This window comes from Amblyomma maculatum, chromosome 3, assembly GCF_055883805.1.
Source record: "Amblyomma maculatum isolate TAMU_Amacu chromosome 3, ASM5588380v1, whole genome shotgun sequence".
In the NCBI taxonomy this organism is placed as follows: domain Eukaryota; kingdom Metazoa; phylum Arthropoda; class Arachnida; order Ixodida; family Ixodidae; genus Amblyomma; species Amblyomma maculatum.
This window is the reverse complement of record NC_139346.1, coordinates 110,201,399-110,220,005: the sequence shown is the minus strand read 5'-3', so window position 1 is coordinate 110,220,005 and position 18,607 is coordinate 110,201,399. Positions and strand designations below refer to the sequence as shown.

At 45.6% G+C, this 18,607-nt stretch overlaps 1 protein-coding gene across 1 annotated transcript in view; it reads right to left on the bottom strand.

The window, feature by feature from the left end:
* Positions 1-1,503: 1,503 nt before the first annotated feature.
* The window catches only part of LOC146195680 (ubiquitin-protein ligase E3B), a 77,502-nt gene continuing 60,398 nt past the window's right edge, over positions 1,504-18,607 (bottom strand). The window contains exons 27-28 of the mRNA XM_084597877.1: positions 16,788-16,880; positions 1,504-6,661 (exon numbers count right to left, since the gene is read on the bottom strand). Coding sequence (XP_084454003.1) covers positions 6,470-6,661; positions 16,788-16,880 — 285 coding nt within the window. The 3' untranslated portion in view covers positions 1,504-6,469. The remainder of the gene's footprint in view (positions 6,662-16,787; positions 16,881-18,607) is intronic.

Genomic DNA, 18,607 nt, shown 5'->3' with positions numbered 1-18,607 from the left:
TTGTCCGTTGCGGAACCGACTTGTGTTCGAATTAACGGTTTTTATACACAAACCTCTATGGAGCTTGGCCGGACCAATTAGGGCAGTTCGAATTACCCGGAAATTAGAATTATTGAGGTTCGAAATAACAAGCTTTCACTGCATTACAAGTAGACAGACACCTTGTGTCTACTAGGATCTAATGAGCAACTTATGCCGATTTTCCAGTTGCACAGGATCATGATTTTTCAACCTCTGATAAAGGATTCAACTGATTTCATAGAAATTTAATAGGTCGAACTCGACATGGCTCAGATGTGCGAGTCTGAACTCACATTCATTACTCAGGTCATGGTCTGAATGCGAGTCTGGACGAATGACTCAGATCACGATTTGAATGTGAGCCTGGACTTAAGGCGGGGACACGTCCGAAAAGCGAGTGCGATCCGCTCCGGCGCGCCGCTTCCGGACGAGTCCGATCCGGCAAACCGGCGCTCGCCGCCCGCGTCCAACCGGGCAGATGTCTCCGGCAGTCAGCATGTGCGAAGCGACGCTCCGGCGTGTGGCTGCAGCCAATGCGAGTGCAAACAGCGGCGACGTCACGGTGACGTAGAGGGGCTGTACGCTGGAGCGCCTCTCGGCTCCACCGTCGATGTGCTGCCGAGCAGACGACGCATACGCGCCAGCCGCTGAAAAACCCTTCAGTATTGTTTCTTCGTGTACATAAAAAGTCGCTAAATGCAGGTCTGTCAACTACTAGTAAATTGTGAAGATCGCCGGCCAATACTGAAGGGCTGCTACGAGTGATAACTGCTACACAAGCGAGTTTATTCGCACAGCCAGTGCTGCTGCCCGGTCGATCGCCAAACGTCTGCTCGCTCCGCTGCCGAATGCGCCGCTCAAATCGACCTTATGTTCATTCTATTATAAGATGGCTTTCTCAGTACGCTGGTGATGAAATTCGAACATTTATTGCAGTGTTGGCCCGTTCCGAAGCGCGGTCCGCAGCCTCTTCGGTATGACACCGGCTAGGCCTAGCGACGACTAGGGCAAGCGCGAATCGGTGGAGTTCGTCGCCCAGCGTGTCCGCGGGTGGCATCGTTGCCGAAAGCTTCGTACATGTGCAGGCATGCTGTTGTTGCACGAGTACAGTAGACAATCCTTCTGATAACATCGCTGTTTTGTCATTTCTTGTACGAGCGTGAATGCATGTGAATTGTTTATCAAGCCAAGCAGTCCTCGGTCTCCGCTGCGCTGTGACACCGGCTGTGGGCGGAGCTTGACGGAGCTCGGCCGCCGGACGCACGGTGCTCCATGTGTCCCGGCTGGCATTGCGGCGGCAGTTCGCATGCGGCGCTCGCTGCGGCATGCCGGTCAAGCTTTCGCACATGTGTCTCCTGCTTTACTCATGACTACGATCATGATCTGTGAGCCTGAGTGAGCCCAAGTGAGTCAACTCATGAGTGAGTCCGCCGGCCTACGGTATTGGGCTCAACTGCATGCAACAAAATAAAATCCCCCATGTCGAGAACAGCAGGTCGAAGAAAGCAGAGACTGCCAAGTTTATTTACAGCTGTACAGCATAAAAAATTTGAATGCGACCAAGACAAACAAACTACATTACACAGATATTGGGCCGACTGATATGTTTGTCTTAACAACTTTCAATGCGGCATCTAATGACCTATCATGTGTCCAGATTAGGCTACATTATAAATCATTCCATGCATATATGTGCAGCCTGTGAAAGTGATGGCAAGTTGTGCATAACATCATGCCCTATGTACAGCCACGTTTGCACTAAAAAGCAGCATCATATAAATACCTGCAGCTACAAGAAGTCTAGCACAAGTTGCTGCAAAGTTAGTTTTGCGGCCACGTGCCATATGTTACACAGATACCGCAAAACGCATGCTAGACATTTGCAAGCATAATGTTTCTGCAAGACAAAATGGCTGGAAAACAAAAAGGAACATTCAGGGAAAACCATTTCGTAAAGCATCGTGCGGTGCATGTAGTACCAGAAAATATGCTGCATATTCAAAATGCATCGGTACAACTTGTGCATACAGTAGTGCTAGAGACAAAAACAGCGCCACAGTTAAAACACAGGTCGCCCATTTTTTTGGTATGAACATGCCGAAGTCCAGTAATGTGTCCCTGCGACTTGACTCAGACATAAAAAAAAAAAAGGCATCAAGAAAAAGTCTGCGATCTCACACAGCTAAAAGCGTGTCAACAGTGAAACATCGCATGCTCTCCAACACATCACTGCTGAAATGTTGATCTGATGAAGCCGATTCTTTCAAGCCGAGTAAAAAGAGAACCCTTTGAAGCAGCAACGACAAAAGCAGTGCTGACTGAGCTGCAACAACGTGCTCTGTGACAAGAAGACTCGCTTCAGTACCGGCGAGACACCACGCACATGTACAAACTGCACTCAAACCAACCAGAGCCACCTAGGAACTGAAGTGACTTATAAACTAATCTAACAAAACTTGTAAAAGAAGTCGTCAGCTGCTGCATTCAAGCCAGCACCAATTACGCAACAACACATACGCATACACGCATATACATGAGAAGCACAAGCATGATCGGTTGCATCAATAATGAATTAAGCTAGAACGTCTCGCTTATTTGGCCTATCTACACGATAGTCGATGAAGTTGCAGTAAAGATGCGTGCTGTGCTTACATCGTTGAAAAGCAGTGCATATTGCTACGAAGCAGCACACATTAGTCTACTGCTGACTGGACAAGCACGACACTTGCCACAGAAAAGGTGGCTCACGGCCTGAACTCTACATAACATTTACTACATCAATGTCTGCCATACTGCAAGCAAAACGTGCGAGTAATGCAACGAAAATTCACCAAGAAAGCACAATTGGCTGTATACATATACGTACTGCATCTATACTGATAACAAAATGAAACATTTTACGCTTCAGCACGGACAATTGTGTAAGCATGCAAAACAAAGCTCTGCACTGAGGAACCGTTCAGGCTAGCTCTCAGAAAGCTGGCCCAAAAAGCTTCGCGCAACAGTCATGCTAGACAGCACAGCTTGCCAGCCTACTACATCATCCATGTGATGCTCTTGATAGAATCAGGTACTATGCATCAAATTCAAACAAACGATGCACTATAAAATTCCATAGTGAAACAGAAAGGTGTCGTGTGGTGAGCTCGGCTGGTGAAAGGTTAAAACGGGAGCTCACAGTTACATAAACAGACACTCTGTTCTCTACCAGAAGGCACAACGGCCACTAGACGAATCCAGCGGAAGCACTTCCTAAATCAGGTGTGCTTCAGCCATGTTTTTGATAACCCCGACCCGGTATTGCTACACCTTTGACAAGGAGAGTGGGAAGCAAATCACTATTTTGACCATTAAAAAGGACCTGCTAAAAAAAAAACACTTCTTTTGTTTCCTTCAAGGAGACTTATCGATATACAGCCATGGTCACCCTCGCTATACGTGCAGTGCTCTGCTTTTCACACATGCAAGCAATTAAAGAAAAAGCAAAAATAAGAGAGCAACACACGCACTTTAAGTTTTAGCCACTAGCTCTATCTCTCCTACAAAAAATGCAAACGCTTGTCTATCTCTCCTACAAAAAATGCAAGCGCTTGTAAATCAGTACCAGTCTGGTTTCTTTTGAGTTAGTGCGCATGCATAGAAAGCTCGCTCTGCGTGGCCAATCACAGCCTGCCTTCGAAATTTCAATGCTGCCAACAAGTCCACACGCAGCAACAGCCTACACATTCAGGAACCAGTTCTGGAACAACAAACATCGCAGATCCTCTTCAGCTGCTATATGCCTTAGGTTAGACTTCAGGAACGCAGATAACCAGCAGGCAGCCTTCACATAACAGTGACAGAATAAGCAAGACAGCAATGAAAGAGCGATGTAATGTACGAGGACATAGCTTCTGTAGAACATAGATTTGTAGCAAAAAGGATATTGATGGGAGAGGGGAGAGAAGGCGAGGTTTTTGGTGAGGTTCTTTATACCAGCAACAGAGTGAAGATGAAGTGTACCACCCTAATGGTGCAATAACAACTTGCCAACAGACGACATAAACGCAGAGGCTCTTAAATTGTCCAACGGTTCTCTCTCTCAAACGCTTCAGCTGACAGGCGGTAAGAAAAATTATGGTTTCCTCCCTGGCGAAACGGCTTTCAGACCACAACATCAGAGCAATCCTCCACACTAGAAGAGAATTTCACAGTGAAGAACCGTGTCACAAAATTATTTACGAAAAGAGCGAAGATGATGAAAAAAACGTGAAGCAAAATTGAAAGCAAAACATTTAGAAATTATGTCACTGACATGGTTGCTTCCTGCATCTTGCACAAACTGAATACAAAGCCTGAATGAAAAGACGTACTAGACACCACAGACGCCAAGAACTGCAGTAAATGCTATCAGACACCGGAGTTTTTTTTAATGAAAACGCGATCCTATTTGGGTAAAATGCAAAAAACTGGCATATTGCCATATATAACTCAACATCATTTTTTCTAAACGTGGCAAACTGAAATTGAAGGGTTGACTTAGTCAAATCTCGTTACTACGAATACCAGGTTAACAAATTTTTCAAATTAACAAATATTTTTATTTTCAATGTAAAAATATTTCAGTACTACAAATTTCAATATAACGCATATTTCAGAATAACAAACATAATTTATTTTTTCCTCTATTATCAAGGACCATCAGTATAACGAATTCGGCTAAAATTAACAGCGCCGCAACTCTCGCGTGAAATAGAAACTGCCGTTTCTATGTGTATGTCTCGTGGGCATAGCTATCATCGTCATATCTAGCACCAACTCCTAGACCCACCGCAAAGCTGTGGTTTAATATCCAGTGGCTTAGCAGGCCTAGTCTCCTGGCTTTTTCTCTTTGTGTTGTGCGACGTTCGTCGGTCGGTAGTTCGTGTTATTCACATACGTGCAAACAGGTATTTTTATTTACAGGTGGCCTTACTGCAAAAAATCTGACGATAAATGTAGCCAGCGACGGCGCCAAAAAGAAATGAAAGAAGTTTTCGCTGCAGGAAGAAGTGGACATTTTGCGAGAAATCGACGGAGCAAAAAAAAAACAAATCGACCTCTGTCCCATCTACCGTAAAGACCATTTTGAAGGACTGTGACAAGGTTGCAAAACTCCACCGAGAGTCTCAACTTGCTCTTACGAGGAAATGGCTACGACTAGGAAACTTTCACGATGTGGACCAGGCTGTCCTCACGTGGTTTAAAGACGCCAGACTGCAAAACGTTCTCGTGTCTGGCCCAATGCTGCAAGAAAAAGCACGCAAGTTTACCAATGCACTTGAAATAACTGGGTTCGAAACAAGTGCGTTCTGGCTTTTCCGTTTCCGTCAAAGGAACGGAATAACTTAGCATGTAGTCCCAGGCCTGGAAAAGGCTGCTGACAGAGAAACCGCGGATTCCTGGAGAAATGATCATTTCCGTGAGGTGGCTAACTCGTACTGTGAAGGCGATATTTTCAACGTGGAAAAAAATGTACATCTCCAGTCAAAACTTCATAAAATGCAACTGAGGGAAAGAAGCCTAATTTCTTGCATACAAGACGGACAGCTAGAGATTAAACGAAACACCGTGTAATTTGCATACTACTGATGAGGCTGCTTATACCTACTCCAAGCTCTAAGCAAATACTGACAGAATTATTTTCACTACAATTACATTCTGCAAACTTTTGCTTGCAGGGAAAGCCCATTTCAAGTCGATGCCACATCAACACTAAGGCAAGGGAGAAATTTCCACTCATCCCCTTCTATAGCCATAGAAGTGTGGTTAAAACAAATTGGCAAAATAGCACAGGAGCAACCCAGAGCGTAACGAAGTGTTTGAGGTGGATGACAGTGGATAAGGAAAGGAACGCGTGGTGAACTCGAAGGTAATTCTGGTACAATCAAGTCCAGTGTTGAGTTCTTGAAGACCAAGAAGGGGGCTCTCAATACCTCGCAACTTTTGCTAATGAAACCGGGAAAAGTGTGCACAAGCTTATGAAAGGTCACAAAAGAAATGAGCTAATTATGAGAAAACATGTGCAAGAACGAATATCACTAAATAAGAAAAATATCCATTGTTTTTCTTTGTTTCCCATGATGCCTAGTCTGCATGATGCGACCGCAGTGACAACAACAGACAAAAATAAGAAATGGAATAAGAAAGGGTCCAACAGTCCACTGTTCCCTGTGTGGAAACGTTCCCAATATGGAAACGAGCTGTGCCAGTTTTCGCAAGCAGAGAAGCTTTTCACAGCTCTCGGCACATGGTTACCAGCTGCATCACAGTTTGAAACGATAAAAAGACTCGTTAAAAGCACAACAAAACACTAACGGCGCTCCCGTCGAATCACCGGCAGTAGATCACGCAATCTCGGCGGAGGTAACAAAAACAAAACATAACCGGGTTGGAAGAGAAAAAATAAGTCGAATGTGGAGGGGTGGTTTCAGGAGAGTTCGAATCCTGTGTTGCTCGTGATGGCGTAGCGGAGCTTGTCGCGGAGGGTGCTCTTACGCTGGTAGTTAGGCAGCTTGAGCAGGTTGAAGCAGGTGGAGGAGGTGGGAAGGCGGTTAACAGGATCCCGCTTTCGGATTGTGAAGAAGCCCCGAATGACGCTCCCGATTGTGTCTCCCGTGTCCTGCACAATAAGTCAGAGTGCTCGCTAAGCAAAGAAGCGAGAAAGGCCTACCAGAGAATGCACAGAACAATTTTGATGGCTTACAGTGATCTTTTGTTGTTCTTTTTTTTCACAGTGAAAGATCATGTGATATACATTCACGTCTATCCCACATTTTACCCCAGTGGGTGTAGGTAAAAATTCTAGATTTGTCTACACAAGGACACATGTATTTTGCAAGGACCACTAAGCCTTTCATTTCTTGGGCGGCTACAACCTGAACGGAAGTACATTCACTGCTGGCCGTATTTATTAAAGCGGGAACATAGTTTTCTGAGTAAAATTAATTGTTCTTGTTGCTCGTTTCGTGTGCCCAAGCCTTTTTGAGCTTGATTATGACTACTCGTAAAAAAATTTAAGATTCTATCTCGAGAACATATATTATAAAGATAAATAGTGAAGGCAAGTCAATTCAAACTTGAATAATTCAAACTACCAGATAATTCGAACCGCTCCAAATGACCCAGCAAAACTACAAAGAAGTCTGTATAAAGAAAGCTTGTTAATTCGAACTTGAGTAGGTTCCACCATAGATCGTATAAACTAAGCGTCTCCACGCCAAAGTGCCTGATGCATAAGACAGTAAAAAATATGACTCCCCAACTCAACAGGCAGCCTAGTCACGAGTCTGTGTCGCCTCCAAATCAGAGAAATCAAGCAAAACCAAACCGGCACCATGACTGTTGCAGCGGCCGTAGTGTACGGCGTGGCAGCCTGCTCTCTGTTCTGCGTGACCTCCAAGACTTGCAACAAGAAGCTCATTAATTCTACACGATAAAAAAATTTCAGGGCACCTTATGTGTAGCAAAAGCGTTTTGACCGCCCTGCTGCAATCCTCGGAGCGCCCAATTCCTCTACAGAGAGAATGAGAGAGAGAGGAAGAGCGTCTCTCTCTCTCTCAGTAGAAAAAGACATACTCTCTCTCCCCTCCCTTCACTACCCATCCCTCTCTCCTACTATCTTCTCCTCCCTCTCTCTCTAGAGAGAAAGTAAAGAGAAGGAGACAGACTTTATCTCTTTCTGGAGAGAGAGAGAGAGAGAGAGTAGAGAAAATCTTCCTCTCTCTCACCTTCTACTCTTGAAAGAGTGAGAGAAAGTCTCTTTCTCTCTCTCTCTAGAAGGAGAGCCTCTCTTCCTCTTTCTACTGTCTAGAAAGAAAGAAAGGAAGGGCTAGAAGGAAAAGAGGTAGAGAGGGGAGGGAACGAGAAAGAAAAAAGTGGGAGAGTCTATTGAGACCACCCTCTTCCTCTCTCTCCTTGTGAGAGAGAGAACAGAGACCTCTCTTTCTCCTCAGTGACTATCATTATCTCAGTATCTATCACTAACTATAGATATTGGTCAATATATGCCAGAACCCCAGTGATATTCTGTGGAATCTTGCAAACACATGTCGTGTAGGCTTTATGCGAACGCTGCTCATGAGCTGTTAAAATCTTTTGCCTCAGTACGGATAAGTTTTACCAGTGACGGCCCCAACCAACGCCAACACAAGGCTACGGCATTGGATGCTATGGGTCTCACACCAATTAGGCCACGTCCAGGTATGATTGGGACGGTAAGCGATCCTTAAAGGAGTATAGACACCATTTTTTGAAGCGTCGGAAGGAATACGATTGCTTTCCTTGTTATACAGAGATGCTCCCCAAGCAATCCCAACCTCGCACGTTTCCGCGAAGATATTTTAATTTGATTTTAAAAACAAGCCAGGCAAGTACTCCGTTTTTCAAAACCCATTGGCATCGACATCTCTGTGACGAAAACGTGTACATAGGTAAACAACATGACGTCATAAAACAACTCTGACGCGAAGTCGGCAAAGCAAAGAGCAGTGACGACACATGGCCGGACTCGAACAGCGCCGCCGCCGCTTCCGGCCGTGCCCTGAGAAAGAACTCCGCTTCTGCTCGCTTTACTCGATGGCTCCTTAGTTGGTGCATGTTACAATTACCTCACCGGTGTACGTATGGAGACTGCCTGCTAAACTCAGGCCCCAACAGCATGCTTGCACAAGTGTAGGGCTTACGGCAACGGTGCCTGTCGATGGCGTGCCGGGAACATACTGCGCCGCTCCACGCCTACCCTAGACGTCGCTAGCCCTAGCTGGTTTCACATCGAAGCGCCAGCGAAAGGCGCTTCGGAACGAGCTAACGCTGTAAAAAACGTCGGAGTTTGGCACCGCTTTGCTGGCAAGCCCATCTCAAAATAATTTCTTGCTTTGCGCGACGCCTTCAGCAGTGGAGCTAGCTGACATCATGTGCGTCGCACCGGGCAGCAGCTGTCGGGAAAAAAAAGTTCGCTTGTATCACTGTACTTATTTCTACAGGACCTCCGTATTGGCCGAATAATCCTCGCAATTTAATCGTGACTGATAGCCCTTTGTACAAATAGCTATGTAAGCGAATGAGCAGCGATCTGCGATAGCTAGATTACCGATAGCAGATGCTGAGGTAGCTATGACTGGGGAGCCGATCGCAGCAGCCACGGCTTTACGCACCCAGATTGCCTTGATTGCGCCAGATGGCGCCACATGCTTGGAGGGCGGCACGCAGGCCTGCCGCGTCGGGACCAATCAGCGCGTGAACAGGCGTGAGCATGGGAGCCATCGGGAGAGCTTACGGGTTACGGTGGCCGATCGCATCATTACTAAAACATTTTTTTAGAAAAGCTTGGCTCACAGCATTGGCCAACCGGACTAATAAAGCAGCATCTTTACGGTTCCTTTGTTCAACATTCCTACCAGTTGACATTTCCTGCGCGTCAGCCCACCAAGCTTTCGTGGCTGCTGCTGATTCCTGCTTCGTCGCTTGAGTCGCAGGCGAGCGGGTCGGGATTAAAGTGCCCGGCAATGTTAGCAACATCCACGCTATTGGGCGAAACAACGTCGCAGTACTAATTATGCTACGCTGAAGCGCTGTTCGACGACGATATTTTCGTACACGTGCGACAGCAAGCAGACGAAAAACGCGACCCGAATGCGTCATCAGATTTTGTGTTTACGCGATCACCAACCTTGCCAGTAGGGGGCGCTCGTGTGGCGTTCTCGTATCTTTGACGTCATCGCGCGCTCGTGTCTGGAAAGATCAAAACCGAAACTGGCCCTGATAAATGCACTGATAACAAATTAATTGATCTGTGCTGGGGTTTTTTGGGTCGCAGTCCCTCTATTTTGGACCACTGTGGATCGATTAAAGCAAAAATACCGGAACAGAAAATGTATGTGTCTATACTCCTTTAAAATAGCACTCCTCAAATTTGAACAGTACGCTGTTGACCGCGCTCTTCTGAAGAGCGCACAACTTTCTGGAGTAACAAAAAAAAAATGGACAGCCTCGTTCTTAAACAATAAGCCAACTACTTAGTTTTGATTTTGCTTCTATAAGCTATGCGCCAGCCCGCGGCGATGGCAACTACTAGCCGCGAGACAGCCAGCCAAGCAATCACAGCCATCAAAGCTGAGCAACGTTCCGGATGCTTCGTTCACACGCGCGGTTCTTCCACTGCTCTGGAGATGTAGGCTTGTAAAGTGCCATTTAGTGCACTCTGCAGAGCAGCCACTCACACGTGAAACAGGCTGCTTGCGAGGGGCACCGCCACTATCGCGTCACACCGTGCGGGATGCCACCCTTACCTCTTTGAAGCCATTCTGCTTTGATGCTACCAATAGTGTGCACGCAATAAAGGATTCATGAAAATATAAAAAATAGTCCCTGTCCCGCTGTTCTGAGCTAGGAAGCTGGCAACCATCACCCGGCCTTTCGCCAAATAAATTTACCATAATACAAGTGGTTCTTGTCAGTTTTTATGAAGCCATTCGATAATGTGAACTTTCTTCAGATCCTGCGACGTTTCAAATAACCAGCTTTATGCTATTTGCTGCATCTCGTGAAATGTGTGGCAGAAGGCTCGTTCAATATTTTCTGCGTTTCTACCGGAATGCTGGAAAGAACTGCTTAGATATTTGTTTTCGCAAAATACAATTTTTTGCGAAGCAGTTGCCACAGACATGTCCAGACTAGGAAGAAACTTTCACGCAAGAAATTTAATATACAGTGAAAGCTCGTTAATTCGAACTACACTACTTTGTCCGGCTAAGCTCCATAAAAATCTGTGTATAAAAAAAGTCCATTAATTCGAGCACGAGTCGGTTCCGCTACCGATAATTCGAACTATGCGCCACCGCTTCTGGGCGGCTTGGCGCACATCACGCGGCAAAAAAAAAAGTAATGAAACACCTCCGCGATCAGAAGGCATAATTAGAGGCTCCGCACGGCCAAAATGGGGACAGAATATGGAACCAGGTAAAACCATGGAAGAGTGGGTAAAACTTTAATGGAGCCATGACCGGCGTAGCGGCCGGCGGCGTTGCAGGGAGGGGACGGCGACCACGGCAAGGTCTCTCTTCTGCACAACCTCCATAGCTCGCAACTAAATACTCGTTAATTTCAGCCCTGTTAATTTGGAAATAGGGATAAGTACTATCAGCACGGTCCCAGCCAATGCCCATGAAAGGCTATGATCTCGGATGAGCACTATGGGTTAAACTTTTTTTTTTTTTTGCGATAGCCATCCCTCCTTCCACCCATCAGTCGCCAACGGAAGCACGCGAGTCAGCCGCGAACATGATGCGGGCTTTTAGCACCGTTCACTTCATTCCAATGATTGGAGTGGCAGTACATAGCGCCTGCCCCAGTCGCTCATAGCATGATAAAGTGAATGTACTGAAAAGGAGGCTTGTACAACCGGACAAGCGCTGGCACTTTGTCAAGTTTGCTTCCGACCCCTCCCCTCGACCCCCTGTTGGAGCTAAAGTCGAAAGATAAACACGCAATTATTGCTGCGCAGCATCTTGGCACACTGCCAAGAAATGTGTTGTGGACAGTGATGCCAAGAAATGTGTTGTGGACAGTGAGGGCGCGAAACAATAGAGGGACGCGCTAACGACCGCCGCCTTTTTTTTTTTTTTTTCAGATTTGTAGGCACAAATTGGGGCTGGGTGGGTTCATTATGCGAGTGAGTTCGTTAAGCGACTAAATACGGTACATTTACTGTAATAGAAATGGTTCTTGTCAGTTTTTTCGGTGCCATTCGATATTCGAACATCGGCTAATTCGAACTTTTTCCCCGGTCCCGTGAAGTTTGAATTAACGAGCTTTTACTATACTACCAAATTGAAAAAACAAAATGCCTTTATCTGCACTATGGTTGTACGAGTGCAAGGGAACAAACAGGGTTAAAATATATAACATGACCATAAATTAATCTGCTTAACAAGGTGATCATCTAGTCAGGAATCCATAATGATGAAAAACGACAACTCTTTTATCGTTTCCCCAATGTGCAGAGTATTCTACTAGAAGTAGAAAGTACAAATTGTAACAGTAGAAGTTCTCTAACGATTGTTTTTTAGTACTTCCCGATGGATTTTAGCAATAAAACTTTAGGACAGTATAGAAAATGGCATTCAAGCAGATACAAATATTTTCTGAAACCAATTTTTTTCCCCGATTTCAAAGCTGACTCACTTGAAGACATCAATCTGCCATCAATACAAAGCAGTAAAGTCAATGTCTGATATGAAGACAAATCTTAACTTTACACAGAGCCCCGTTGCAGTGGTGCAGTGGTAAGACACCCGAACACTATGCCAGAGTACCCGGGTTTGATCCCAACCGCCAGCGGCTGCGTTTCGATAGAGGCGAAACAAAGTGGTATCCATGTGCTGTGTGATGTCAGCGCACATTAAAGGTCTCCCGGGTGGTCAGAATTACTCCCCAGCACCTCCACTCGGCTCCTCTTTCTCTCTTTCCCCTTTCACTCCAACCCTCCTCCCTTCTCTTACAGCGCAGTTCAGGTGTCCACAGAAACAAGTGTGACAGATACACCTTTCTCTTCCTGTGAGTTAATTATTATTATTATTAGTCAACGACCGATTTTTCGGACCCTCTAGGTAACGCAAAAACGTCCGAAAAATCAGGCAGTCCGAAAAAAACGAATGCATGAAAAAGACGTACCATTTTATGAATATTTCTGGGATCAAAACAGTCAAGGACGAGGTATTAGGCTTCCGAAACACAAAAGCATAAAAAAGAGCCGTTCAAAACAACTGCTGAGTGACCCAAGCCTTTTTGTTGGCTTCGTACAACACTGGCAGCGATGCCCCTTTAAAGCACCGCGGGTTCTTCGACTTCCCGATTTCAAGCAAGGGAAGCTTCTCGCTGCCAGACATGTTGCTGCCGACGAGAACGGTCAGCCGCTCGTTACTGTGCTTGCCACCGCGGCATGGGTCACCAGCAAAAGCAAGCGTTCTTTCCAGCACCATCTTATAAAATAAGACAGTTTCACCGCAGTTGAAAACATTGTCAGCAGAGAACTGCTGCAACAAAGACTGCAGTTTTTCGTTGCAGTACTGCTCAATAACTGCATTGTCGACGGCGCCGCTCTCACCGCACACCTTGAACTTGAAGTCATTCCGATGTTTTAAAGTTTCTCAACCACCCATTACTGAACTTAAAATCGCCAATGCCCATTTGAAGCGCGAGAGTTTCCGCTTTTTCTTTCAAGACGCTGCCCGAAACCGGCAACCGCTCTGCAGTCATCGAATTAAGGGGAGATGCTCCTCGAAAACACTTTTTCTTTAATATTGAACCTAAGGTTATGAAACATTGGCCATTTATAGAGTTTTTAATGCTGATTCCAAATATGTTTTTACTTTCCACATTAGTTTTTGTGTAGAAGTGTCTGCAAAAGCACAATATAGGGCCTTTTGTGCACTTTTTTGATAATGAAATGCATGTTTAGACCAGCTTGCAATAGCTCATTATGTTGCTTTGGTAATATAGTATGTCGAAAGCTACTTCAAATTTATTCATTTTATCCTATAATTGTAAAAAAAATTCAGGAACACCAATGTGTATATTTTGGGCACCATGTGTCAACATTCTGAATTTTTTTCAAAAAAAGTTCAAGAGATTTTTTATAACCAGGTAGATAACAACATTCTACACACTTTAAAGAGGCTGTGCGCAAAATTTCATCCAAATCTGACTACTTAAAGTACTCAAAATTTGTTGCACAAAATGTAAAAAATGCTGAAAACTACGAATGGAGAAAATTGCATTTGAAAGTTTCAAACATCTGTATTTTTTCATAAACACAACAAAAGCACATGAAACTTCTTGCCACTGCTTTAATGGCCGCACCATGAACTTTCTTGCCGATCGCACCAAAGTTCTTGTGGTGTAATGGGTTCGGCAGGTCAAGAATTGCACAAAATCGCGACAGCTGTTCATGTCCGATGCCAATCGCGCGCGCAGCCACCACCACCTTCACGTTGACGGCGAAGCTGTCGCGAGAGCTTCCACTCCGATAGTCCCGATTTCCACTGGCGCTATCTGCAAGTCCACCGGGCACAACGCGGCTCGAGGTGTGCACAGCAGAAAGCACTGATGCTAGGCACTCGCTACTTTCACAGTGCAGCTCAAGAAAAGCCGAAAGCCCCTCTCGCTTTTCCACCGGTTCGCGTACCGCAAGGGTACAGGTGCGGCACGTAGGGCAAGCAGCACCGCTTACCAGCACCGTAAGCGTGCTAATCTCGCATATCGCAACACTCGTAGAATATCGATGACCGCATGCTGCCCTATCTTCCTTGAAGAGTCCAATCTTCACCTCCGAGGCGCTCACAAAGTTCACCGCGGCATCGATCTCGTCCGAGCGCACGTTGGCTTGGTTAGGACTAGCTTGCATCTCCCGCTGCAGTTTTCCGGCGAGGTCCGCGACGGCGTCCTCGGTACGGGTTCCTCGACCGAGACTTTCGAGCTTGGAAGTTGCGCTTTTGCGTGTCGTTCATCGCGAACTCAACAAATGCTAAAAGGCCACTGAAAAGAACTAGCAGAGCACGATGTAGCGCGATCCAGACGCTGCACAAAACGAAAGCAGGAGGAAGGCTTCGCCACAGCATCGTATCAGTCCAGGCCAATGGCGGTCTCTCTAGAGCACCACGTGATTTAAAAGGTCCAGTAGGGACCATAGAGTTTCTTACTCTTACCTAGAGGGAAAGCTGTGCTGCCGTCTATGGGAGTTTACATGGAGTTTCCAGACGGCCAGTTCAGCCACCATGGGTGCTCAAAGCATCATGGGCCGGAGAGCTACCGAGTGCAGAACTACAACTTTTGGCCAAAACTAATGCAAAGATAAGCATTGTTCTACCGTAAATAATGTCCTAAGATTGAATATTGTGACTATAAATTGCAAAAAGAGAGAGAAACAGCGTGTCAGTGTGATATTTATCCAATATAAGCGAGGGCTCTTTCTCCTATTGGCTAAGTTTTGAGCAGCACAAACACCAATAGTTCGCACTTAATAGGCAAAATTTGAAACAGAAAAACGTTATAAAAATATTTATGGTTGTGCAATCACTTAAGGAAGTTTTTAGTGGCATTTCGGGAAACAAAAACCATTTATTGGCGACGTCTGCTTTTACGCCTTCGCTACTATGGCTTTCGTGGTCTATGGTCTATGTACGCACCTTCAGATGATGATGATGACGAAAAAGAAACATTGCAGTAACGCCACTCCACGTACCCGAGAAAAACCGACTGTCCCGCAACAAGTAGCACACCGGCCCATGATTCTTAGCGCGCCCATGGTGGCTGAAGGGCAGCGCCCTCAGCTTTCCCTCTAGTTAGTGTAAGGAACTCTATGGTAGGGACGCTCGAAGCGTGTGCGGAAAACGTTTTTTTTTATTATTTGCAGCCGAGATATGAAACTGCGAGAGATGCTATCTACAAGAGAAAGGCTTGCTCAACCTCTCCCAGCAAACGGCAATGGCGGGCAACGCGGCGTTCTCAAGGTATAGGCGCACGAAAATTGACGATTTGCGCGGAAAATAGCACTTTCTCAAGCCACCGCGGTTGAATAAAATGGACTTTTTACTAACTTCACGATCGAATTTTGCCTTGATCTTTTAGAAAGTTGTAGCTAAATGTTCAAAGATAATTTTACAGGCAAAAACTCAAAACTGAAAAATTACTCGGAAAACTCGCTTTTTCGACGCGCATCTCCCCTTAAGCCACACAATGAGGGCTTCCTCAAGCTTTGGGTGAACACCTTGGCTTGCATTTCTTTTTTTTTGGCACCAGATGGCTTTTCGGCCGCTTCCAGGATCTTGCCCTTGTTCTTGAGAAAATCCGAGACTGTTTGCTTTGAAATTCCGAGCTCCTTACCCACGTCAGCCTGCGATCGGCCGCTCATTACTTGTTTAATAATTGTTGTTTAATAATGGCGGCTTTCTCCTCCATCGTTAACTGACGGTACTGTTTTCCACGCTTCTATGCCATCGGCGAGGATGGAGTGGGGGCCATCGCGGGCAAGCAAAATCCTCTTGTTACGAAGTGTCGAAGCACCTATGCCTAGCATTGCTGAGCACTTGACACAATACGTAGCATGTAGCAAAACCATGCACCAGCGTAGCGAAAAAACACCATGTGGTCTGCGATGAGTCTGCGCAATGAAAAGGCGAAATGGTCGCGGCGTCGACGGCGCTTCCGGAAACTCCGGAAGAGGTGCTGGTAAACATAGCCAGCATGGCCAGACCAAATCAGTGTGTAACGGCTAGTTTTTCAAAGCTGTGACATGGTACGCAGACTGGGAGATAGCCAAAATGGCGGCATTGTAAGACGCAGTTGCGGTTTCGAACCTTCCATCGCATCGAAAAGTCCTAAAAATTGGATGGCGAGGGGTTCGAGTGTCCAAAATTTCAGATGCCTTAAACATTGATTCTATGGGGCTTGTGGCGGTGCCGCGAAGTCGTCCGAAATATTGTACATGTCCGAAAATTCGGCCATTGACTGTGTTGTTGTTGTTGTTATTTTATAAATAACTTTACGCAGAGATCTTTATTTCACCCCCTTGCATAGCATTTTTGTATCTAAGAACAATAATGAAGCATGAAATTAATAAAATTTCTACTCAGCAGATTCAGGAAGTGAAGCAAACATCCTCGAGATAATGTCTCTTTGGCAACAAAAATTTTTAAGAGGCCAAGGATAATGTTTACAATACTCTCTGTTTTATTGAAGTGGTTGCATACCTGATCATCGCTGACCTCCACGCAGCGGATGGAAAATGGTGGTTCTAAGTGCGCAAATCCCAGCAGGGGAGGCTTGGAGCAGCTGGTCACAAACTGCATGGTTGAGGTAAGGAGGGAAACGTGGATGACACACACAAGCCCATGTAATGCCTGAGCCCGGGCGCTTAAAGGAACTAGGCTTTTTACTCTCCCAAGGAGGAACAAGAGACAGCTACTACAGCATCCTTACCCCCCCCCTTGTACACACACAGAAGCACACAAGTGACATGAGCTGCTAAATATCTATGTTGTTGCTTTGAAAACGACAGCTACACACCAAAATTTAATACCATTACCTGCTATGATGATGATGACTATGATTGAAGGCTAGTAAAAGAGCTCCTTTTTTGGTAAATACTGTCTATGAGCATCAAGTACTGTTAACCATACCGCTTAAGAATAACATCCAATTATGCTGAAGGAAATACTTTTTTCCTTGAGCAGTAAAGGAATAAGTCCTAAACCCAAGTGCTAAAGCCAAAGCAGTGCAGCACGCCAAAGTACCAGTCTGAATAGTAAACATTGTTAAGGTGCCTCACGTGAGTGAACACTATGAATAAATCAACTACCATGCAAGAGGACATTATTTCTATTAGGGGTGTGGGTAGGGAGGTGGGAGGACAAGGAGGTGAGCTTGAACGGTCTATGGAAAGGTGGTTTTCGGCCATGTCATTAAACTTGCATGCTGTTCAGAATAGTATTTGCCAGAGAATAAGTTGTGGCAAACTCATCAGACTACCAGTGACATCAAGCCAAACGCCATTAGGTTCCGCGTTGTGGCACTGCACTAATTGTGTCAGAACATAAGGCGACAGAGATACAGTTGAACCTGGATATGACAAAGTTGACAAAAGTTCGCAATTTTTCGTTACATGCAGGTCTTGTATGAAGGCTCGCACGAATGATGCAGAACCGAAACCAAAAGGCTTCAGATATCAGTGAAGGTGAACTCACCCTTCAGGCATTTATTTTACAGTAAAAAACTGCGTAATCTCTGATTGTTTCCGCGCGAGCGAAGGCACAACACGGCACTCCTATGAAGCTAAGTCATGTAATGCTCCTTCATCATCGCGCGAGCCGACGAAAAAGCGCAATACGTCGATTGCGTTAACTTCCTTTGTGGTGAGCACATCACACAGATCTGGCTCACAGGAACCATCACCACAGACATCGGGATTTTGCACGCTTTCGGCAAGTGCCTCATCATTCATTTCTTCCGTAGCTACAGCGGCGTTGTCAGCAAACAAAAAGTCGCTCAAGTCAATGTTGTCGGGGACACCACCTTTGCTTGCGTAGCTGATCCCACGCTTCGGCCTCATTGGATGAAGCTGAAGTCTCTTCTTCTTCGTCGGCACCAGCCTGTGCATTTTTTGTAATCCCTGCCTTCATAAAGCACTTCTTAATAACTTCTGCCCTGACTTCTTGCCAGGAGGCAGCAAGCATTTCAACTGACTGATAAATATCGATTTACACCTCCCGTTCCAGACGGAGGTTCAGAAGAAGCTTCTGTATCAGTTGGCGCCGGTAACAGCATTAAAAACTGTTGATTATTCCTTTGTCCAGTGGTTGTATTAGTGATGTGAAATTAGCCGGGAAGTAGTGCAGTTCGATGTGAGACAGCTGCAGGCCTTCAACATGGTGCGTAGCGCAATTGTCCAGAAGTAGACAAACTTGACGGCCTTGCTACTTGACATCCCGGTTGAAGTCTTTCAGCCATTCAGAAAATATTGCCAGAGTCATCCACGCTTTAGTGTTAATCGTGTATTTCACAGGCATACGCT